The 17,679-nt window shown below is 38.5% G+C and overlaps 1 protein-coding gene across 2 annotated transcripts in view; it reads right to left on the reverse strand.

Moving 5' to 3' along the window:
- N4BP1 (NEDD4 binding protein 1) overlaps nt 1-17,679 on the reverse strand; it is a 51,169-nt gene that overhangs the window by 20,985 nt on the left and 12,505 nt on the right. For both annotated transcript variants that reach the window (XM_040497955.1, XM_040497954.1), the window contains exon 2: nt 3-1,693. In XM_040497955.1, the coding sequence (XP_040353889.1) occupies nt 3-1,693 (1,691 nt within the window). The remainder of the gene's footprint in view (nt 1-2; nt 1,694-17,679) is intronic.

Consider the following 17,679-nt stretch of genomic DNA (forward strand, 5'->3'; position numbering starts at 1 on the left):
ACGTAATTGCGACATTGCTCCCGTCTATAACAATGTGCTTCAAATCTGTTCTCCCTGGCTCATTTTTTAATTCAAGCTTGTAGGGTATTTTCAGAGTATCTCGAAACCTTTGAACGCCCGTAACTGAGGAATCAATATGATCAGACGGTCCCGCCAACCTTGCATCAGTAACTGAAGGTAGGAGCTGGGGCAGTGGCATTGGTGGAGAAAGGGGTGGACAATTTGACTTAGACTGTGGAGAGCTACAACACCCGGAACGGTTTTCACAGGCAGACTTCACATTACTTGGAAGCAAGGGCTCTGCTTGCTGCTGCAAACCATTTTCAGGAAAAACTGGAATTCTGGGCTGGTGACTTGAAGCGCCTCTGGAAACAAAACTGACAACTTCTTTGGGACTTGAAGGGACAACAGAGGGTGAAAGGCCATCAGTTTCAAGGTCCACGTTACACATATAATTCTGGTTTGAACTCCAGATTTCTTGTTTCTGTTCTATCGGCACTGTTTTGAAAGCATTAATTTTGCAATTTGAGGTACATGGTTTTGATTCTTTGAATGGTAACTGAGAAAATTTTTCTACCATATTTTGCTGTGTGTGAGTTTGTATTTTCTTTGGAGTAGAATCTGTTGTAAGCTCATTTATGCTGCTACAAACACCTTTATTTTTGGTTCTGTTGGTCTCCGGACACATAGTACCAGGTGAAGATTCTCTGTCTTCTTGGAATCTCTTATTTTCTTTTTCAATTTCTTCTAAGAGCAATAATGGTTCAGTAGATGGCCCATACTCCCTAATGACCTTTTCAACAATTTCTTGGGAATAGCCCATGGTTTTAAAAAAGTTCACAAGGATATTGTATTCCATTTCCTCAGTGGTGTCCTTTACATCTGGACTTAAATTTTCAGGATCCGCCGAAGAATCAGATAGGTCAATGATTACATTTCCAGCTAATGTCTTACCATCATGTAAAAGCTCCCCCTCTTGAACATTTTCCAAAGAAAACTGTTTCTTCGTATGCCTTTCTTCAGAATCAGAAAATCTCCTTTTATGACAAATTCTGTCTTTGGAAACTGCCTCTTCATCTGGGGTTAGACCATTTATTGGAACAAAAAGTACATCTTGTGAACTAGAAAAGATTGTGTCCATTTGTTTTGTAAGCTCAGAAACAGGAGTGCCAGCTTTATTTCTTGCATCTTCCTGCAAAACAATTTCATCTCTGGAAATATTCAGCCCTGTGGCAGCATTCTGTGTAAACTCTGTTCGTTTAGAATCTCCAATTTCAGTGACATCATCATTTCCTGTTTCAAATAAATTCTCCTCACCTTGTGTAAGTGTCAAAAGCTCTTTTTTCAAGGAAGTGGGCAAAATTAACAAGTCCATTGTATACTTGTCTGCACGAGCTTCAACAAATTGTTTAAATTCCCTTTTTACCTCGGATTCTTTCTGACTGTTGGGTAGGTTCTCATTATTCTCAAAGAGCTTTACGAACTGCTGAATGTGACTCCTAGCCATGACCACAGCTTCAGCACTTCCTCTGATGCCAAGAAGACCAATGTCCAGAATGCAGAGATCAGCACATGTGTCCTGAATCAAGCTCTTCAGAAACAGGCTCTGTGCCCCAACAAAAATACAGTGCATGGCCTTGGGATAACATTCTCTTTCTTCTAGTTCAGGTTCACAGATTCCTTTAATATATTCCTGTAAACAGAAGATGAGATCGATTTACAAAAGCTCTTTATAGCACATATCATGTTACACATGTAATTACAAATGTCAAGCTGTACAAAAATCAAAAGCATGGTAATAATGTGGGGAAAATGCCATGTTCTAAAAAAAGATTTAAGATAACAGATATAAGTTGCTTACTCGTTTTCATTGGACTTGAAAACTTTGCTAGTCTAAAAGGCAGGTATCTGTAACATTCTCAATAATGTATCTTGCAATAGGATCTTTGGGGTCTGCCCAGCTGCACAGTGGACAAGACTGGACTTATTTACATCTATAAGTAACAAACATTTTTGCTTGCTACTAGGCATTTATTGGTACTATGACCTAATTAAGAGATAAGAAAATAAAGCCAAACAATTTACTCTAGAACAAACTTTCACTTTTGCTTTGCTACTACTGCCCCTTAGTTTCCAGATAAATTGATTTTTTTGAAGGCATCAAAAAACAAAAAAACCAACATGTTCCAGACAGCTGGAACAATGCATACCCTACATAATTTTATGCCCCCCCTTTTTTTTTTAATTTTTTAAATAGAAAAGCCAAACTGTTTAGTTTTTCAAAAATAAATAACCAGGGGCACCTGGGTGGCTCAGTCGGTTAAGCGTCTGATTTTGACTCAGGTCCTGATCTCGCGGTTTGTGAGTTTGAGCCCTGTGTTAGGCTCAGAGCCTGGAGCCTGCTTCGGATTCTGTATCTCCCTCTCTCTGTGTCCCTCCCCTGCTTGCACTCTCTCTCTCTCTCTCAAAAATAAAAACGTTAAAAAAATTAAAAATAAATAAAACTAAATACATAAATAAAAATAAAGAACCAGAGAATGTTGGACAGTATTGCCACTCTCAGAAAACTGAGTTTTTCTAGAGTTTCTAGTAAAGTTGCTATTAAACAAGGCCTCAATAAAGTAAGAAAGGGACTGGGTTCTCTAGCAATTAGGTTGCTACTGGAGGCCTAAAGAACGAAGTAAACTCGCATGCACATGCACAGGAATGGTGGATACACTTGTTAAGAATGTGGGCAATGGAGCCTGTTTCTGGGCTCAAATCCCAGCCATGAGACTGGGGGTCTTCTCTAGTTACACAGCCCCTCTACCTCATGTCCTCAACTGTAAAAGAGAGAGGATAGTGCAATCCCAGGTGTTTTCAGGAAATCTGATTCGATAATAAAGCTCCGACAACACTGTCTTGCATCTAGTTAGTGCTTACTAAATAGTAACAACACTTTAATTATCAGTGAAAATTTTCTGGAAAGACATTTGTAAGAAATGAGCCTGGCAATACCTGACCCGTACTTTAACACTAAAATTACAGTAGTGTTATTGAAATGGTGCTATTGAAAAGCTCAGCCTGCGCCACACTGGAGACAATGAGGCTTTGCAAAATGTACCTACTACATACATGTTTTTCTAGTGACCACGGGGCTTCAGTTAAAATTTATATACCAATGGACACACATTCCTTGTTTACATATTTAGAACTACAACATCCCAGAGGCACCTGGGTGGCTCAGTCAGTTAAGTGTCCAACTTTGGCTCAGGTCATGATCTCATGGTTCATGAGTTCAAGCCCCATGTTGGGCTCTGTGCTGACAGCTCAGAGCCTGGAGCCTGCTTAGGATTCTGCGTCTCCCTCTCTCTCTGCCCCTCCCCTGCTTGTGCTGTCTCTCTCTCAAAAATAAGTAAACATTAAAAAAAAAGAACTATGACATCCATGTGAATAGATGAAACTCCAGAAATATGAGGAAAATGTCACAGGAAAAATCTGACCGAAGCAGTATAATGTTCAATCATGAGACCTATGTCCTCTGTACAAACCTGGACTGTTTGTGGACTTAGTGGTAAAGATTAGAGGTAACTGGTGCTGGATAGAGGAGCGCTGTTTATTAGAGCAGTTTGCTAATTTTGTAACACTGTAATTGTGTTAAAACACAAAGCACAGCAACTGAACATCCTTTCTTCCTAAATATGCAAGCAGAGTGCTAAATACTGAAGTCCGCATCCCTGAACCCCTCCAAATGGACATTTTGCTACCACTTGTTTGAACTTATGCTGCATTTAGGTTGTGGCTCAAGGTTGTTTTTTTTTAGTATTTTAATTTGAAATAATTATAGGTTTCCAGGAAGCTGCAAAGATAGGACAGAGTTCTGTGTGCTCTCCCAGTCCTCTCCAATCACTTATACTTTACCTAATTACAGCACAGTATCAAAACCAGGGCACTCACACTGATACAGTGTGTATCTAGTTCTATACCATTTTATCACATGTATAGACTCAAGAAAATACCACTTCAATCAAGATACAGAATTATTCCATCACCACAAAGATTACCTTCATGCTACCCTTTCGCCATATTTACCCCTACTTCCACCCACACCATCCCTAAGCTGCTGACAACTGCGGTTTTTGTCTCTCACAATGTTGTAACTTCAAGAATCTTATATAAATAGGATTAGACAGTTTGTGCCTCTTGAGATTGACCTTTTTCACTCAACAAGATGCTCTTGAAACCCATCCAAGGTGTGAGTGTATCAATAGTTCATTCCTTTTTATTGCTGAGTACTATTCCATGATATGGACAAACTACACATTTTTAATCACCTATCTACTGAATGACATTTTGGTTGTTCCTATTTGGAGCTATTACAAATGAAGCTATGGACAATTACATACAGGTTTTCATGTGAACTTGTCATTTCTCTGGGATAAATGCCCAGCAGTGTGCAATGTGGGCCATATGGTAAATGAACGTTTAGATTTCAAGGAACAGCCCAACTGTGTTCCAGAATAGCTGTACCACTTTACATTCCCACCTGCAACATATGAGATCCAGAAGATCCAGTTTCTCCTCATCCTTGTCAGCACTTGACATTGCTACTATTTTTTATTGGAGCTGTTATATTAAGAGTAGAGTGTGGGGCTCCTGGGTGGCTTAGTCAGTTAAGCTTCCGACTCTTGATTTCGGCTCAGGTCATGATCTTGTGGTTCATGAGATTGAGCCCCCCCATTGGGCTCCACACTGATAGCTCAGAGCCTGCTTGGGATTTCTCTCTGCACCCCCCCTTAAAAAAAAAAAAAAGAAATAAGAACGTAGTGTATCTCCTCATGGTCTTAGTTTACATTTCCCTAATGGCAAGTGATGTTGAACATCTTTTGCATGTGCTGCTTGCCATCTATACTCCCTCTTGGATGAACTGCTCAATTTTTTGGTCCATTTTCTAACTGGATTGTTTGAGTTTTACTGTTGAGTTTTGGGAGCTCTTGACACATTCTAGATAGAAGTCCATTCTCAGATATGTGGCTTACAAGTATTTTTTCCTATAGTTTTTTTCATTCTTGTGTTTTGTGACAGAAGTTTATAATTTTAAGGTTTACTGGCTTTTTTCTTCATCAAGCCACAGGAACCAGAGACTTCTCCTATGTTATCTTCCAAAAGTTGTATGTCTAAATCTACAACCTATTGTGAGTTGGTTTTTATAGAAGATGTGAGATTCAGGTTGAGGTTCATGTTTTTGCTTATGGATATCTAATTGCTCTAACACTGCTTCTTGAAAAGACTTTTTTCTCTATTTAATTCCTTTTGCAGATGTCAAAAATCAGTTGGCCATACTTATGTGGGGCTATATTTATGAGTTCTCCTATTTTGTTGCATTGATTTAGGTATCCACCCCTTCACCAATGCCACACAGCCTTAACTACATAATGTCTTATAGTAATTGCTCCTATTAAAAATTGCTCTTAGCCATTCTAGTTCCTTTGCCTTTCCATATAAATTTTAGAATAATTTTGTTTAGCAATCTTGTTGAACTTGCACACTGACTTGAAGCGAACAGACATCTGCTGAGTCTTCTGCAAGAACAAATTGTTTGTCTAGATTTTTGCTTTTTTTCATGAGTGTTTTATAGTTTTGAGCATACAAATCCTGTACACCCAAATATTCTATTTTTTGAGTGACTGAACAGGGCACTCTATTTAAAATTTTACTTCTATGTGTTCACTGCTAAATAAACAGAAATAAATTGATTTTGATCATGTGTCCTGAAACCCTGCTGAGCCTATTTCCAGTTCCAGGATTTTTTTCTCATAGACTCTTTCGGATTTTCTATGCAGACAAGTATGTCATCTACAAATGCCTTTTATGCCTTCTATTTTCTTGCTGTATTGAACTAGCTATAACTCCCAGCACTGTGATGAGCAGTGGTGACAGCTGACACTCTTGCCTTGTTCACAATCACAGGCAGAAAACAGTCTTACCTTTGAATATGATGTTAGATTTTTTAATATACTTTTTTTTTATCACATTGAGGAAGTTATCTTGCATTCCATTCATCTAGGAACATGAACAGGTATTAAAACTTGTGAAATGTTGGGGCGCCTGGGTGGCGCAGTCGGTTAAGCGTCCGACTTCAGCCAGGTCACGATCTCGCGGTCCGTGAGTTCGAGCCCCGCGTCGGGCTCTGGGCTGATGGCTCGGAGCCTGAAGCCTGTTTCCGATTCTGTGTCTCCCTCTCTCTCTGCCCCTCCCCCGTTCATGCTCTGTCTCTCTCTGTCTCAAAAATAAATAAACGTTGAAAAAAAAATTAAAAAAAAAAAAACTTGTGAAATGCTTTACTGTATCAACTACTTCTTCAGCCTGTTAATATGGTAGGTTGCACTGACTGATTTTTGAATACTGAACAAGCCTTGTATCCCTGGAATAATTGCCGCTTGCTCGTGATGTATACATCTTTTATAATTGATTAATGTTTTATTAACATTTTTTGCATCTTTTATAACCATATTCATGAGAGACTTCAGTCTGTAGTTTTCCATTTTTGTACTACCTTTGCCTGGTTTTAGCAAGAAGATAGTAATGAATGAGTGAACAAAGTGTTCTCTTGCATTTCCCTTCAAGAGACGTATAGAAATGTTTTTTTTTTTATTAGAGCACGTGGCAGGGAGTCAGAGGGAGAGAATTTTAAGCAGGCTCCAAGCTCAGTGCAGAGTCCAGTGTGGGGCTCCAAATCCCACAACCCTGGGATCATGACCTGAACCAAAATCAAGAGTCGGACACTCAACCAACTGATCTACCTAGGGGCCCCAGATGTTCTTTTCCTTTATTTTTTTAAATGTTTTATTTTTGGGGGAGGGGGAGGGAGAGAGAGAGAGACAAAGAGAAAGAGAAAGAGAAAGAGAAAGAGAAAGAGAAAGAGAAAGAGAAAGAGAAAAAGAGGGGGAAGGGCAGAAAGAAAGGGAGACACAAAATCTGAAGCAGGCTCCAGGCTCTGAGTTCAGTCAGCACAGAGCCAGATGTGGGACTGGAACTCATGAACGGTGAGATCATGACCTGCGCTAAAGTCAGACGCTTAGCCAACTGAACCACCTAGGTGCCTCAATTCTTTTTAAAACATTTTGTAGACCTTCCCAGTTAAGCAGTCTGGACCTGGAGAGTTCTTCTACAAGAATTTTCAAGTCATTAATTTAATTTCCTTAAGAGCTGTTAGGTCCATACAAATTATCTATTTCATGTTGGGTACATTAGGGTAGTTTGTACTTTTTGAGGAATTGGCCAATTTCATCTAAGTTGTCAAGTTTATATGTGTAAAGCTGTTGGTTTTCCCTATCTTTTTGATGTCTGCAGGGTCTACAGTTGATACCCTGTTTCATTCCTGATATTAGTAATTTATGTCTTCTCTCTTCAGGGTTGATAAGAGGGTAATTTTATTGATTTTTTTTTTTTCAAAGAACAAGCTTGTTATTTCCTTGATTTTTCTCTATCATTCTGTGTTTTCAAATTTGTGGACTTCTACTATGCCTCCTGTTGTTTTGCACTTACTTTGCTCTTCTCTGTCGAGTTCCAAGAGGTGGAAGCCTACTGATTAAGACTTCATTCTTTTCTAAAATAATATGTTATAAATTTCTCTTTCAGGGGGTGCCTGGGTGGCTAGGTTGGTTAAGTGTCCAACTTGGGCTCAGCTCATGATCTCATAGTTTATGGGTTCAAGCCCCACATCCGGCTCAGCACTCACACTGTGGAGCCTGCTTGGGATTCTCTCTCTGCCACACCCGTTTGCGCTTTCTAATAAACATACTTTAAGAAAAAAAAGTTCTCTTTCAGCTCTACATTAAGCTACATCCCACAAATGCTGATGTGTTGTATATTCACTTTTATTTTTATTATTTTTTTTAATGTTTACTTATTTTTGAGAGAGAGAGAGTGAGACAGAGCATGAGCAGGGGAGAAGCAGAGAGAGAGGGAGACACAGAATTGGAAGCAGGCTCTAGGCTGAGCTGTCAGCACAGAGCCCGATGTGGGGCTCGAACTCACGAACCGCAATATGATGACTTGAGCTGAAGTCAGACACTTAACCAACAGCCACCCAGGCGCCCCAAGTTTTTATTTTTGAAATTTCTTTTGAAATTATTCAATATCCAAGAGTGTTGTTTACTTTTCAAATATGTGAAGACTTTCTGGTTATCTTTGTTACTGATCTCTATCTAGTTTGATTCCTTTGTAATCAGAGAACACACTTCAAGTTTTAAAAAAATGATTATTTTTGAGAGCGAGTGAGCGAGCGTGTGTGTGTGCGAGAGTGGGGTAGGGGCAGAGTGAGAGGGGGACAGAGAATCCAAAGCGAACTCTGTGCTAACAGCAGGGAGCCCGATGCAGGGCTTGAACCCACGAATTGTGAGATCATAATCTGAGCAGAGTTGGACACTTAACCAACTGTGCCACCCATGTGCCCCTGACTTCAATTCTTTTAAATTTGTTGAGATTTGTTTTATGGCCTGGGATATGGTCTATCTTGATAGATGTTCTGTGGACACTTGAACATGTATTCTGCTGCTGTATGGGCAGAGTGTTAAAAAAACATCTATTTGAGCCCAGTTGATGATGCTGTTGAGTTTTTCTATATTCTTGATGGTTCTATCAATTGCTGAGAGAGAATGCTGAAGTTTCCAATTATAACTGTGTCCATTTCTTCTGTCAGTTCTCCCAGGTTTTGCTCCACATATATTGCAGCTCCACTGTTAGGAATATACACATTTAAGCACTCTTATGTCTTCCTGGTGAATGGATCCTCTTATCATTATGTACATATTCCTCTCTGCTCTGAAGGTTTTGTCTGACAGTAATATTACCACTCCAGCTTTGTTCTGATTAGTAACTGCACAGTATGTTTTACCCTCCTTTTTACTTACCTGTATCATTATATATAAAATAACTTTCATGAAGATATCATATAGTTTGGTTATATATTTTTTAAATCCATTCTGACAATCTGTCTTTTAATTGGTGTGTTTACACTATTCACATTTCTGTTGTTGTTGTTGTTAAACGTTTGGGACTTTACCTTTTTTAAGTTTATTTATTTTGAGAGAGAGACAGAGACACAAAGAGAATAGGCTGAACAGGCTCTACACTGTCAGCACAGAGCCTTATGTAGGACTTGATCCCATAAACAGTGACATCATAACTTGAGCCAAAAACCAAGAGTCAGATGCTCGACCAGTACCCAGGGGCCCTGCACAATTCACTTTTAATGAAATTATTGTTGCTTGGATTTAAGTCCACCATTTACTTGTTTTCTGTTTGTTCCCTATTTTTAATTCCTTTTCCCCCAATCTGGCCTTCTTTTGCATTATACAAACATTTTTTAGTATTACAATTTACTGATTGAAAATTTTTAATGTTTATTTATTTTGAGAGCAAGCACATGTGAATGGGGGAGGGCCAGAGAGGGAGGGAGAGAAAGAATCCCAACCAGGTTCCTTGCTGTCAGCACAGAGCCTGATGTGGGCCTCGATCTAACAAACTGTGAGATCGTGACCTGAGCCAAAATTAAGAGTCAGATGCTTAATGACTGAGCCACCCAGGCACCCCTATTTATTGAAATTTTTTACTGTATCTCTTTATATAGTTTTTAAAGTAGTTATGCTATCAATTATAACATAACTGATCCACTTCAAAGTCAATATTTTATTATTTCGAGAATGTATAAACCTTACCATCTGCACTATTCATGTTTTTTATTTTTTTATATCTTATAATGTTTTGACATCGTAGGAGGACTTTCAGACCTGAATAGAGACTTAATCTCCCGGCGCTAGCTAATTTCTAGCAGTGGTGGACCACTTGCTTGGAGCATGCCTTTCCTTTGCAGACTGCCTGATCCAGTGTTGCGCCCCCATGCCCATCTCCTTATCTAACTCACATACTAAGCCAATATTTCCTCTACCTTGTATCAAGCCTGGGCCAGGAACCAGACAACTAAGAGCAGACCCTATGTCTGAAAGCCCACTGAAATTATCCAAACAAGCCAATCTTACACTGTTTATCCTGTCCTGCCTTGCCTTTCTTTCCCCCTTGCTCCTGTTTCTGTCTCCTGACCAAACTCTGAGTGCTTTACCTGTAGCCCAGTGTGGTGATGTATGCCCCCTTCTCTTGGGAAATGTAAATAATCAAAATCTTCTTTCAGTTGCATTGACTTCTCTGGGCCAACAGTCACTTCCCTAACTTAAAATCCTGAGGGTACAAATTTTAGAATACCACCATCATCCTTTACCCTTGGTCTCTAGTCTCTCTGCCTTCCCTTGTATGTTATAGCTATCTCACAAATTATATGAATATACATTTGAAATCCCATCAGACAATACTATAAATTGTTTTCAGCCTATAAATTGTTTTTAACTCATTTTAAAGAACTCAAGAGGAGAAAGTAATCTATTATATTTACCCAGATAGTTATCATTTCTGTCTGAAGAACTTCCTTTACCAATTCTTTTGGCGAAGGCTACTGGCAATGATTTCACAACTTTAGTTTTTCTTCAACCAAGAATTTTTATTATGTTTTATTTCACTTTCATTCTCGAAGAATAACTTCACTGGATAGGGAATTTTTGGTTCTTTTTTTCACCACTTGAAAAATAAGGTGCCACTTTTCTGGTCTCTATCGTTTTTTATAAGAAACCTATACTCATTCTAATTGCTGCTACCCTACATGTGTTTTTCTCTAGATGCTTTCATAGTTTTTGTCTTCAGTTTCAGCACTGTGGTTATCACGTCTAGGTGTGAAATTCTTTGAGCTTATTCTGTTTGTGTTCACTGAGCTTCTTAAGTTTTACGTTTAAAATAAAATTTTGGAAGTCTTCGGCCATTGTTTCTCCAAATTTTTTTTTAGTGCCACACTCTTTTGTCTCCTCTCATTCAAATTAGATAACTTCTGTCTTCTATCTTCAAGTTCACTGACTCTTCTGTCACCTCCATTTTAAAATCAAGCCTATCCAGTGAAATTTTATTTAGGTTATTGTATTTTTCAGCGCTAACCTTTCCAATTTGGTTCTTCTATTTGTATCTTCTATTTCTCTGCTGAATCTATTTTTTAATTAGTTTTAAAAGTATTTGTGATTGTTGGAGCATTTTTATAATAGATGTTTTAAAGTGTTTGTTAGATAATTCTAACATCTTTGCTATCTTGGCATTGGTGTCTGTGGTCTTTTCTCATGAGAGCTGATATTTTCCTTTCTCGTGACAGTTGATATTTCCCTTGTTCTTCACATGCCAAGTAATTTTGTGCTGTATCCATTTTGAATATTATGAGATTCTGAGTCTTATTTAAATCCTATGATGAATGTTGATACTTCTGTTCTAGCAGGTAACTGACCTAGTTAGATTTAGGCTGCAAGCTGTAACCAGTGCTCAGTAAGTTATGATTGTAGCATCAATTCAGTTTGTAAAGTCTTTGCAGTGTTACCTGTATCAGTCCACTTGAGTGCTACCAGAGGCCAGTCAGGGGCCTAGATGGTGGTTTTTCTGTTAGTTCAGTTATCAAAAGTCCTTGTTATGCTGATAAAAAGTAGATCCACATGCGCTGTTTAGGGATTAAACCCAGGAGGTCATCAACAAATTTTATGGAGTTACTTATCTGAGCTCCTCCCTCTCTGCTCCCTCTTCCCTCTTTCTAGTGCTTTCTGGTTCCGAGGTCTTTTTTTCAATCCTCCAGTCAGAAAGCTGGGACTTTGATTACCCCCCTTTGCCCTGTAGTTTTGCAGCTGTGCCTGGGTCATCTGAAGGACACAGAAAGTAAAAGTATTAAGGCTGGCTCCATCCTCTTAGGACCACAACACCACCAATTGAAGAGGAAAGTTCTCCCTTAGAACTTTGGTTCCTACCAGCTCCCACTTCCACCATCACTGGATTGTTTGGAAGCTGGTGTGCCTTAGAATGAAAAAATTGGCCTTTGCTTTCTATTAGGCGCTCCCTCTTTTGCCCCTGGAGTCCAAGCTAGCCGGCTTCTCCTATTGCTCTCTCTAGGCCCTGGTGCTTATTTCCATTTGCAGACTGAGCTGCACTGAATTCAGGCTGGGGGACAAAGACAGGAAAAAATGGCAACCTCACCACCGATTTTGTGGTGCTCCGAGTTATGGTTTTCTTCCTTAGTCGTATTTTTTACTTTTCGGCATCCTCATATAGCTACTCCATGCATTCTGTCCAGGTTTTATAACTAATTTAGTAGGAGTGACAGGGTAGAGTACACTTGCTCTATCTTACTCAGAATCAGAACTTCCTTGTTGTCTGTTAATATTTAAGTAATGCTGCTTGTTTAGCATAAGTGAGCACATGGCTAAATTCACATGAGTCAAATACCGTTTAGACTTCTGAGCAGCCACTGGTTGAGAAAATGTTGATCATACCCACTCAGTGGAATGCCAGCAACTATTAGCCAACCTGGAAAGAAGAGGTTTCTCCAGGCTTCTAGAATAAATATCCTCTCAAACAAGGGCTAACTCCTCAATTGATCCAAGGTAAAGCCCACCTCACCTATCAACAACAAATCTTGCCCACACACAAGGCCTCCAACTGTTTTTTCAGATTCCATATGAAACAAAAAAACACCCACATCAGGATAAAATCTCAAATATGAAAGAAAACAATAAAGTAGAACATAAAATAGAGGAAAACTGGAGGAAACTAGATAACGCAGGGTAGGAAAGAAAACTTCAACAAAATTTTAATTAGTGGTTTCAAAAAGATATGAGATGATAATGAATTCATGTAACAGGAATCAAGATGCTAAAAAAGGAGACAAATAATCAAAATAAGGGTACTAGTAAATTAAGGATATCATGACCAAATTAAAAGTCAATGGAAGAAGTGAAAGACAAAGTGGAAGAAATCTCTCCAAAAGTACCACAATCAAGGAAGTGAAAACTGTGAGGGAAAAGAAACTTTTAAGGGTCCATCCAGGATATCAGAAATCCAAATAACTGACATTCCAAAAAAATCAGAATGGCACTTAATAAAGAAACAACAAAAAATAACTTCTTGGAGCTAAAATACACAAGACCTTATGTATAATTAGTGAAAAGATTACATCAAATCTTGTTTGGGAACTAAAGCACACAGATCCCACCTTGAAGGGTCCACAGAATATCCAAGCATGATTACTTTTTCTGAACAGTTTATTTATCTATTTAGAGAGATTGGGGGGCGGGAAGACAGTGGGAGAGGGAGAGAGAGAGAATCCCAAGCAGGTTCCATGTTGTCAGCACAGAGCCCAACACAGGGCTTGACTTCATGAACTGTGAGATCATAACCTGAACCAAAATTGAGAGTCAGATGCTCAACCAACTGAGCCACCAAGGCTCCTCAAGCATGATTACTTTTTAAAGGCCCATAAGAAAAAAATCCTGGGGGCAGGATGAGAACAGGGCATGTATAAAAGAATGACCATCAAAATGTGAGAAATTCTCAACAGGAAATCTGGATGACTGGGGGGAAAAGGATAGCAGTGCATTCAAATTATAAGGGAAAATGATTTTCAATCTATAATTCTGTACCATCCACATTAAAGACATTTCTAGACATGCTAAAAGCTGAGAAAATTAGTCCCATGCATTGCTTTCTTAAAAAATATTTGAAGATGAAGGCCACCAGAAATAAGGGAGATGAAGTAATTAGTAAATTCAATCCAAGACTGGCAAATAGAAGTCCAAAGACTATAGTTGTGCAGCAAACAAACTGAGAAACTAGCTGAGTGGAGGAAGAAAAGTGGCTCAAGCAGCGTTCTCCCAGAAAAGGAGGCTCAATGAATAGCAGATATAAAGGAGTATTTGTATAATATTAGGGATGTATTTATTTCACAAGTAGATGAAAAACAGGGCAGATAAATTACAGGAAAAATTATAAGCTGTATCAGAAGGAAAACATAATGTAATACAGTACTGGGCTTTGCAGTAATATTTACATAAGTCATAATTATATAAACGCCATTTCTTGGTTTAGCTAAAAACAAGATGATTATATTGGTGTCTTAGTCCATTCAGGGTGCTATAACAAAATACCAGACTGGGTGGCTTAGAAACAACAGAAATTTATTTCTCACAGTTCTGGAGGCTAGGAGTCTAAGATCAGAGTGCCAGTGTGGTCCCATGAGGGCTCTCTTCTAGGGTGCAGACTCCTTGTATTTTCACGTGGTGTAAGAAGCAAAGGAGTTCTCTTGGGCCTCTTTCACAAGGGCATTAATGTCATCATGAGGCTCTGCCTTCACGACCTAATCATCTCCCAAAGGCCCCACCTCCTAATACCATTATATTGGGCACTGGGATTTCACTACCCAAATTTTGATAGAACACAAATATTCAGACCATAGCAAATGGGAAAATGGGGGTAGTTTCAGCTCATCTATCTTAAAGAAAGTGAATAGTGTCTAAAATAAGAAATAGCAGTATTTTATAATTATTTACATAACCATCAAAACAAACACTTAAAACAGTAAAAAGTAATTGCTTTTAGGAAGTTGGGAAGGGACAGAAGCAAGGGACTGCTATTCTTTCTAATAAAAACCCTCAGTACTTCTTGATTTTTTGTTTTAATCATGTGCATGTATTATTTTGGTATACTCCTTACTTCCTAATTTTAATAAAAAATTTTAAAGTAGATGCATACCATGCTGTGATGCCATTAGTGAGAGCTTTGGTCCTAATTTTTATTTTTTAAATGTTTATATATTTTTGAGAAAGAGAGAGGGTGTGCATGAGCCACGGAAGGGCAGATAGAGAGGGGGACAGAAGATCCAAAGTGGGCTCTGTGCTGACAGCAGAGAACCTGACGCGGGGCTGGAACTCATGAACTGCAAGATCCTGCATGTCCTGAAGCCAAAGTCTGACGCTTAACAGACTGAGCCCCCCAGGTGCCCTGGCCCTAATTTGTAGCTTGATTCTTTTCTGACATATAAGAATGTTAGCAGTTATGAAATATTATGAGTGATTTATCTTTGAAACAAACATTTTCCATTATTTCTGTTACTTTTCTGGAGTGGTATAATCTGCAAGAAGAGCTATAACTAATTAACTGTATGATATAGGATGTTCTCAAACCTATGCAACTAAAAAATTTAAATTAAACTGGATGCTGACACAGACAGGTAGCTGCAAGACTAGTGATAATCCTGATTTCAATTTTTTATTTTTTTTATGAAATTTATTGTCAAATTGGTTTCCATACAACACCCAGTGCTCATCCCAAAAAATGCCCTCTTCAATACCCATCACCCACCCTTCCCTCCCTCCCACCCCCCACTGATTTCAATTTTTTAAAACAGACTTTATTTTTTCAAGCAGTTATAGGTTCACAGCAAAATTGAGAAGGTAGAGATTTCCAATATGTAATTTGTTTAATGATAATCATAAAAGCCCATATGTTTTTATAAACTTAATTTTATACATTTGAACCTACACAAAATAAAATTGTGAACCTGATGTGTTATTTACAAACAAATCAATATACTTTTTCATTGCTTACACAATCGTTTCACAGCAAGCGATATACTCAGGGATACATCCAGATATTATTTGGATTACTATTTTTCAGAGAAAAAAAAATCAAGTAAAAATTGGATCTTCTGAGATCATAGAGGGTCTCAGGAGAGTTCCTGTGGCTTTCAGTTTGTAAGCACCAGGAAGACTGGCAGAGAAATGCCCAATACAAGCAGAGCTGACATTATTCCCCAAATAACTAAAACTACTATTGCAAGACTAACTGCACTGTTTTGGGGGAGAATTGTACTAACAGGCACAAAACTTCACAAGCACAAAACTTTGTGCATGTGTGTACTCCCAAAAGAAATGAATAATTATCCCCTGAGATCCAGACTCATTTTTTCATTAATAATTTACTCTTGTGAATTACTAAGTAGCAACAATTGATTTTTATTTTCAAGTTCAGAAGTGAACAATGAAGTGTACAAGTGTACAGTATTACTACATTCTAGATGTCTGGCCATCAGTTGCACTGATAAGCATCTGTGGACCCAAATACCCATCCTTTGCATTTGGCTGTATTCGGTATTGGAACATTTAAATGCTAATCAAAAACTGTCTCCCCTATCCTGCAATGTTCATATTCTGTTTTACTTTATTCAGGCTTTTCAGGGAAAAAAGGGTGGGGGAAGCATATGATACATACAATAATAACTTCCCTTTCATATAGCAAAATGCTTTCTATTATTCTACCTTCTACAAACTCAGCTCTTCTCAACTCTACTGTAACATTTCAAGAATCCACACAGAAGCTCCTGGCAACCTGTGCCATTGAGAACGTAGATTAAAAAACAAAAACAAAAAAACACAGAAAAGATCAAAGTGGCTATTCAAGAGTCCACAGGTTTGGGGAAAGGTTTCTCGACACCACAGTTCACCACCTACTATCTCTTATTACAGGCACACATGTAAGGGGCTTTGTCAGCTTGTCTCCTGGTCACATATGGTTTGAAGCAGCTGATTCAAAGTGTAGAAGGAATAACATACCTGCAGAGCACGTAACAGCAAATGACAACTGACAGCACAGGTGCAAAAACAAATTTAAGGAAGACATAATGGCTAAAAGCCATAGCAACTCAAGATCAGCTAGGATGAGCACGGCTCTAACACATTCTGGCAGCTGCCAGGAGCATAACTGCACCCTGGCACAACATAACAGAAGATACTCAAGTGGACCACAAATCATGGAAGAAAAAGAAACCATACAGGCAAGGAAGCTCTTGATACATTATAGAGAGATTTCCAAAACGGTTCAGACTAGTAGTTCTCATCTCTAGTTGCATACTTCTGGATTCTAAAGATTTCTTATATTTAGGAGACTCTTGAATAAATGGTGCTGTATATCATCTCTAAGAGAAAAGAAAGTAGGAGTAATATGATTTTTAGACAATGATACTTGAGTCCTACAGACTATGTATAAGTTAGAAACACCTTACAGGCCTTAGAAAAAACAAGCTTTCTTTTTAAAGCATTTTAAGTATTTATTTATTTTTGAGAGAGAGAGAGAGAGAGAGAGAGAGAGAGAGAGAGAGAGAGAGAATGAATCTGAAACAGGCTCCAAGCTGTCAGCAGAGCCTGACACAGGGCCCAAACCCACAGACCATGAGATCATGACCTGAGCCAAAGTTGGACGCTTAACCGACTGAGCCACCCAGACACCCTGAAAAAACAAGCGTTTTTAATATCATTAATCTACAAATCTGTAACAAATCCATTTAGGTCTCTATCTGGCTATCTATAGTAACAATATTGCTATAAAATTATTAATAACCATATTAACCATTTTCCCAATGCACTTCTAACATCTGCTTTTTGTTCCATCTTTCTCTTCAATCTCATTTCTAAAATGTCTACCAAGTTCTTTCCCAGGAGGGGTGCCCTAACAACTCCGAAGGGAAGGACTTTCTGCACACTCACTCTGAGTATACTTCTGGAAACAGGACCAGAGGCCACACTCAGTATCTACCCTAGACTTCATCCCCATTACACCTGTAAATCTCTGAAATTCTACAGCTTCCAAACTTTCAGCATTCCTGATGAATTTATTATTCATTCTTACCCAAATAATGTCTTCAGGTCCCCAAACTTCATTTCTGTCACTCTTCTTACTCTCAGTAAAAGAAATTATTTCATCAGAGCTCAAAGGCCAACATTTGTGAAGCCCTTC

The sequence above is a fragment of the Herpailurus yagouaroundi genome, unplaced genomic scaffold (assembly GCF_014898765.1).
Source record: "Herpailurus yagouaroundi ecotype Mexico unplaced genomic scaffold, PumYag 190, whole genome shotgun sequence".
Classification (NCBI taxonomy): Eukaryota; Metazoa; Chordata; class Mammalia; order Carnivora; family Felidae; genus Herpailurus; species Herpailurus yagouaroundi.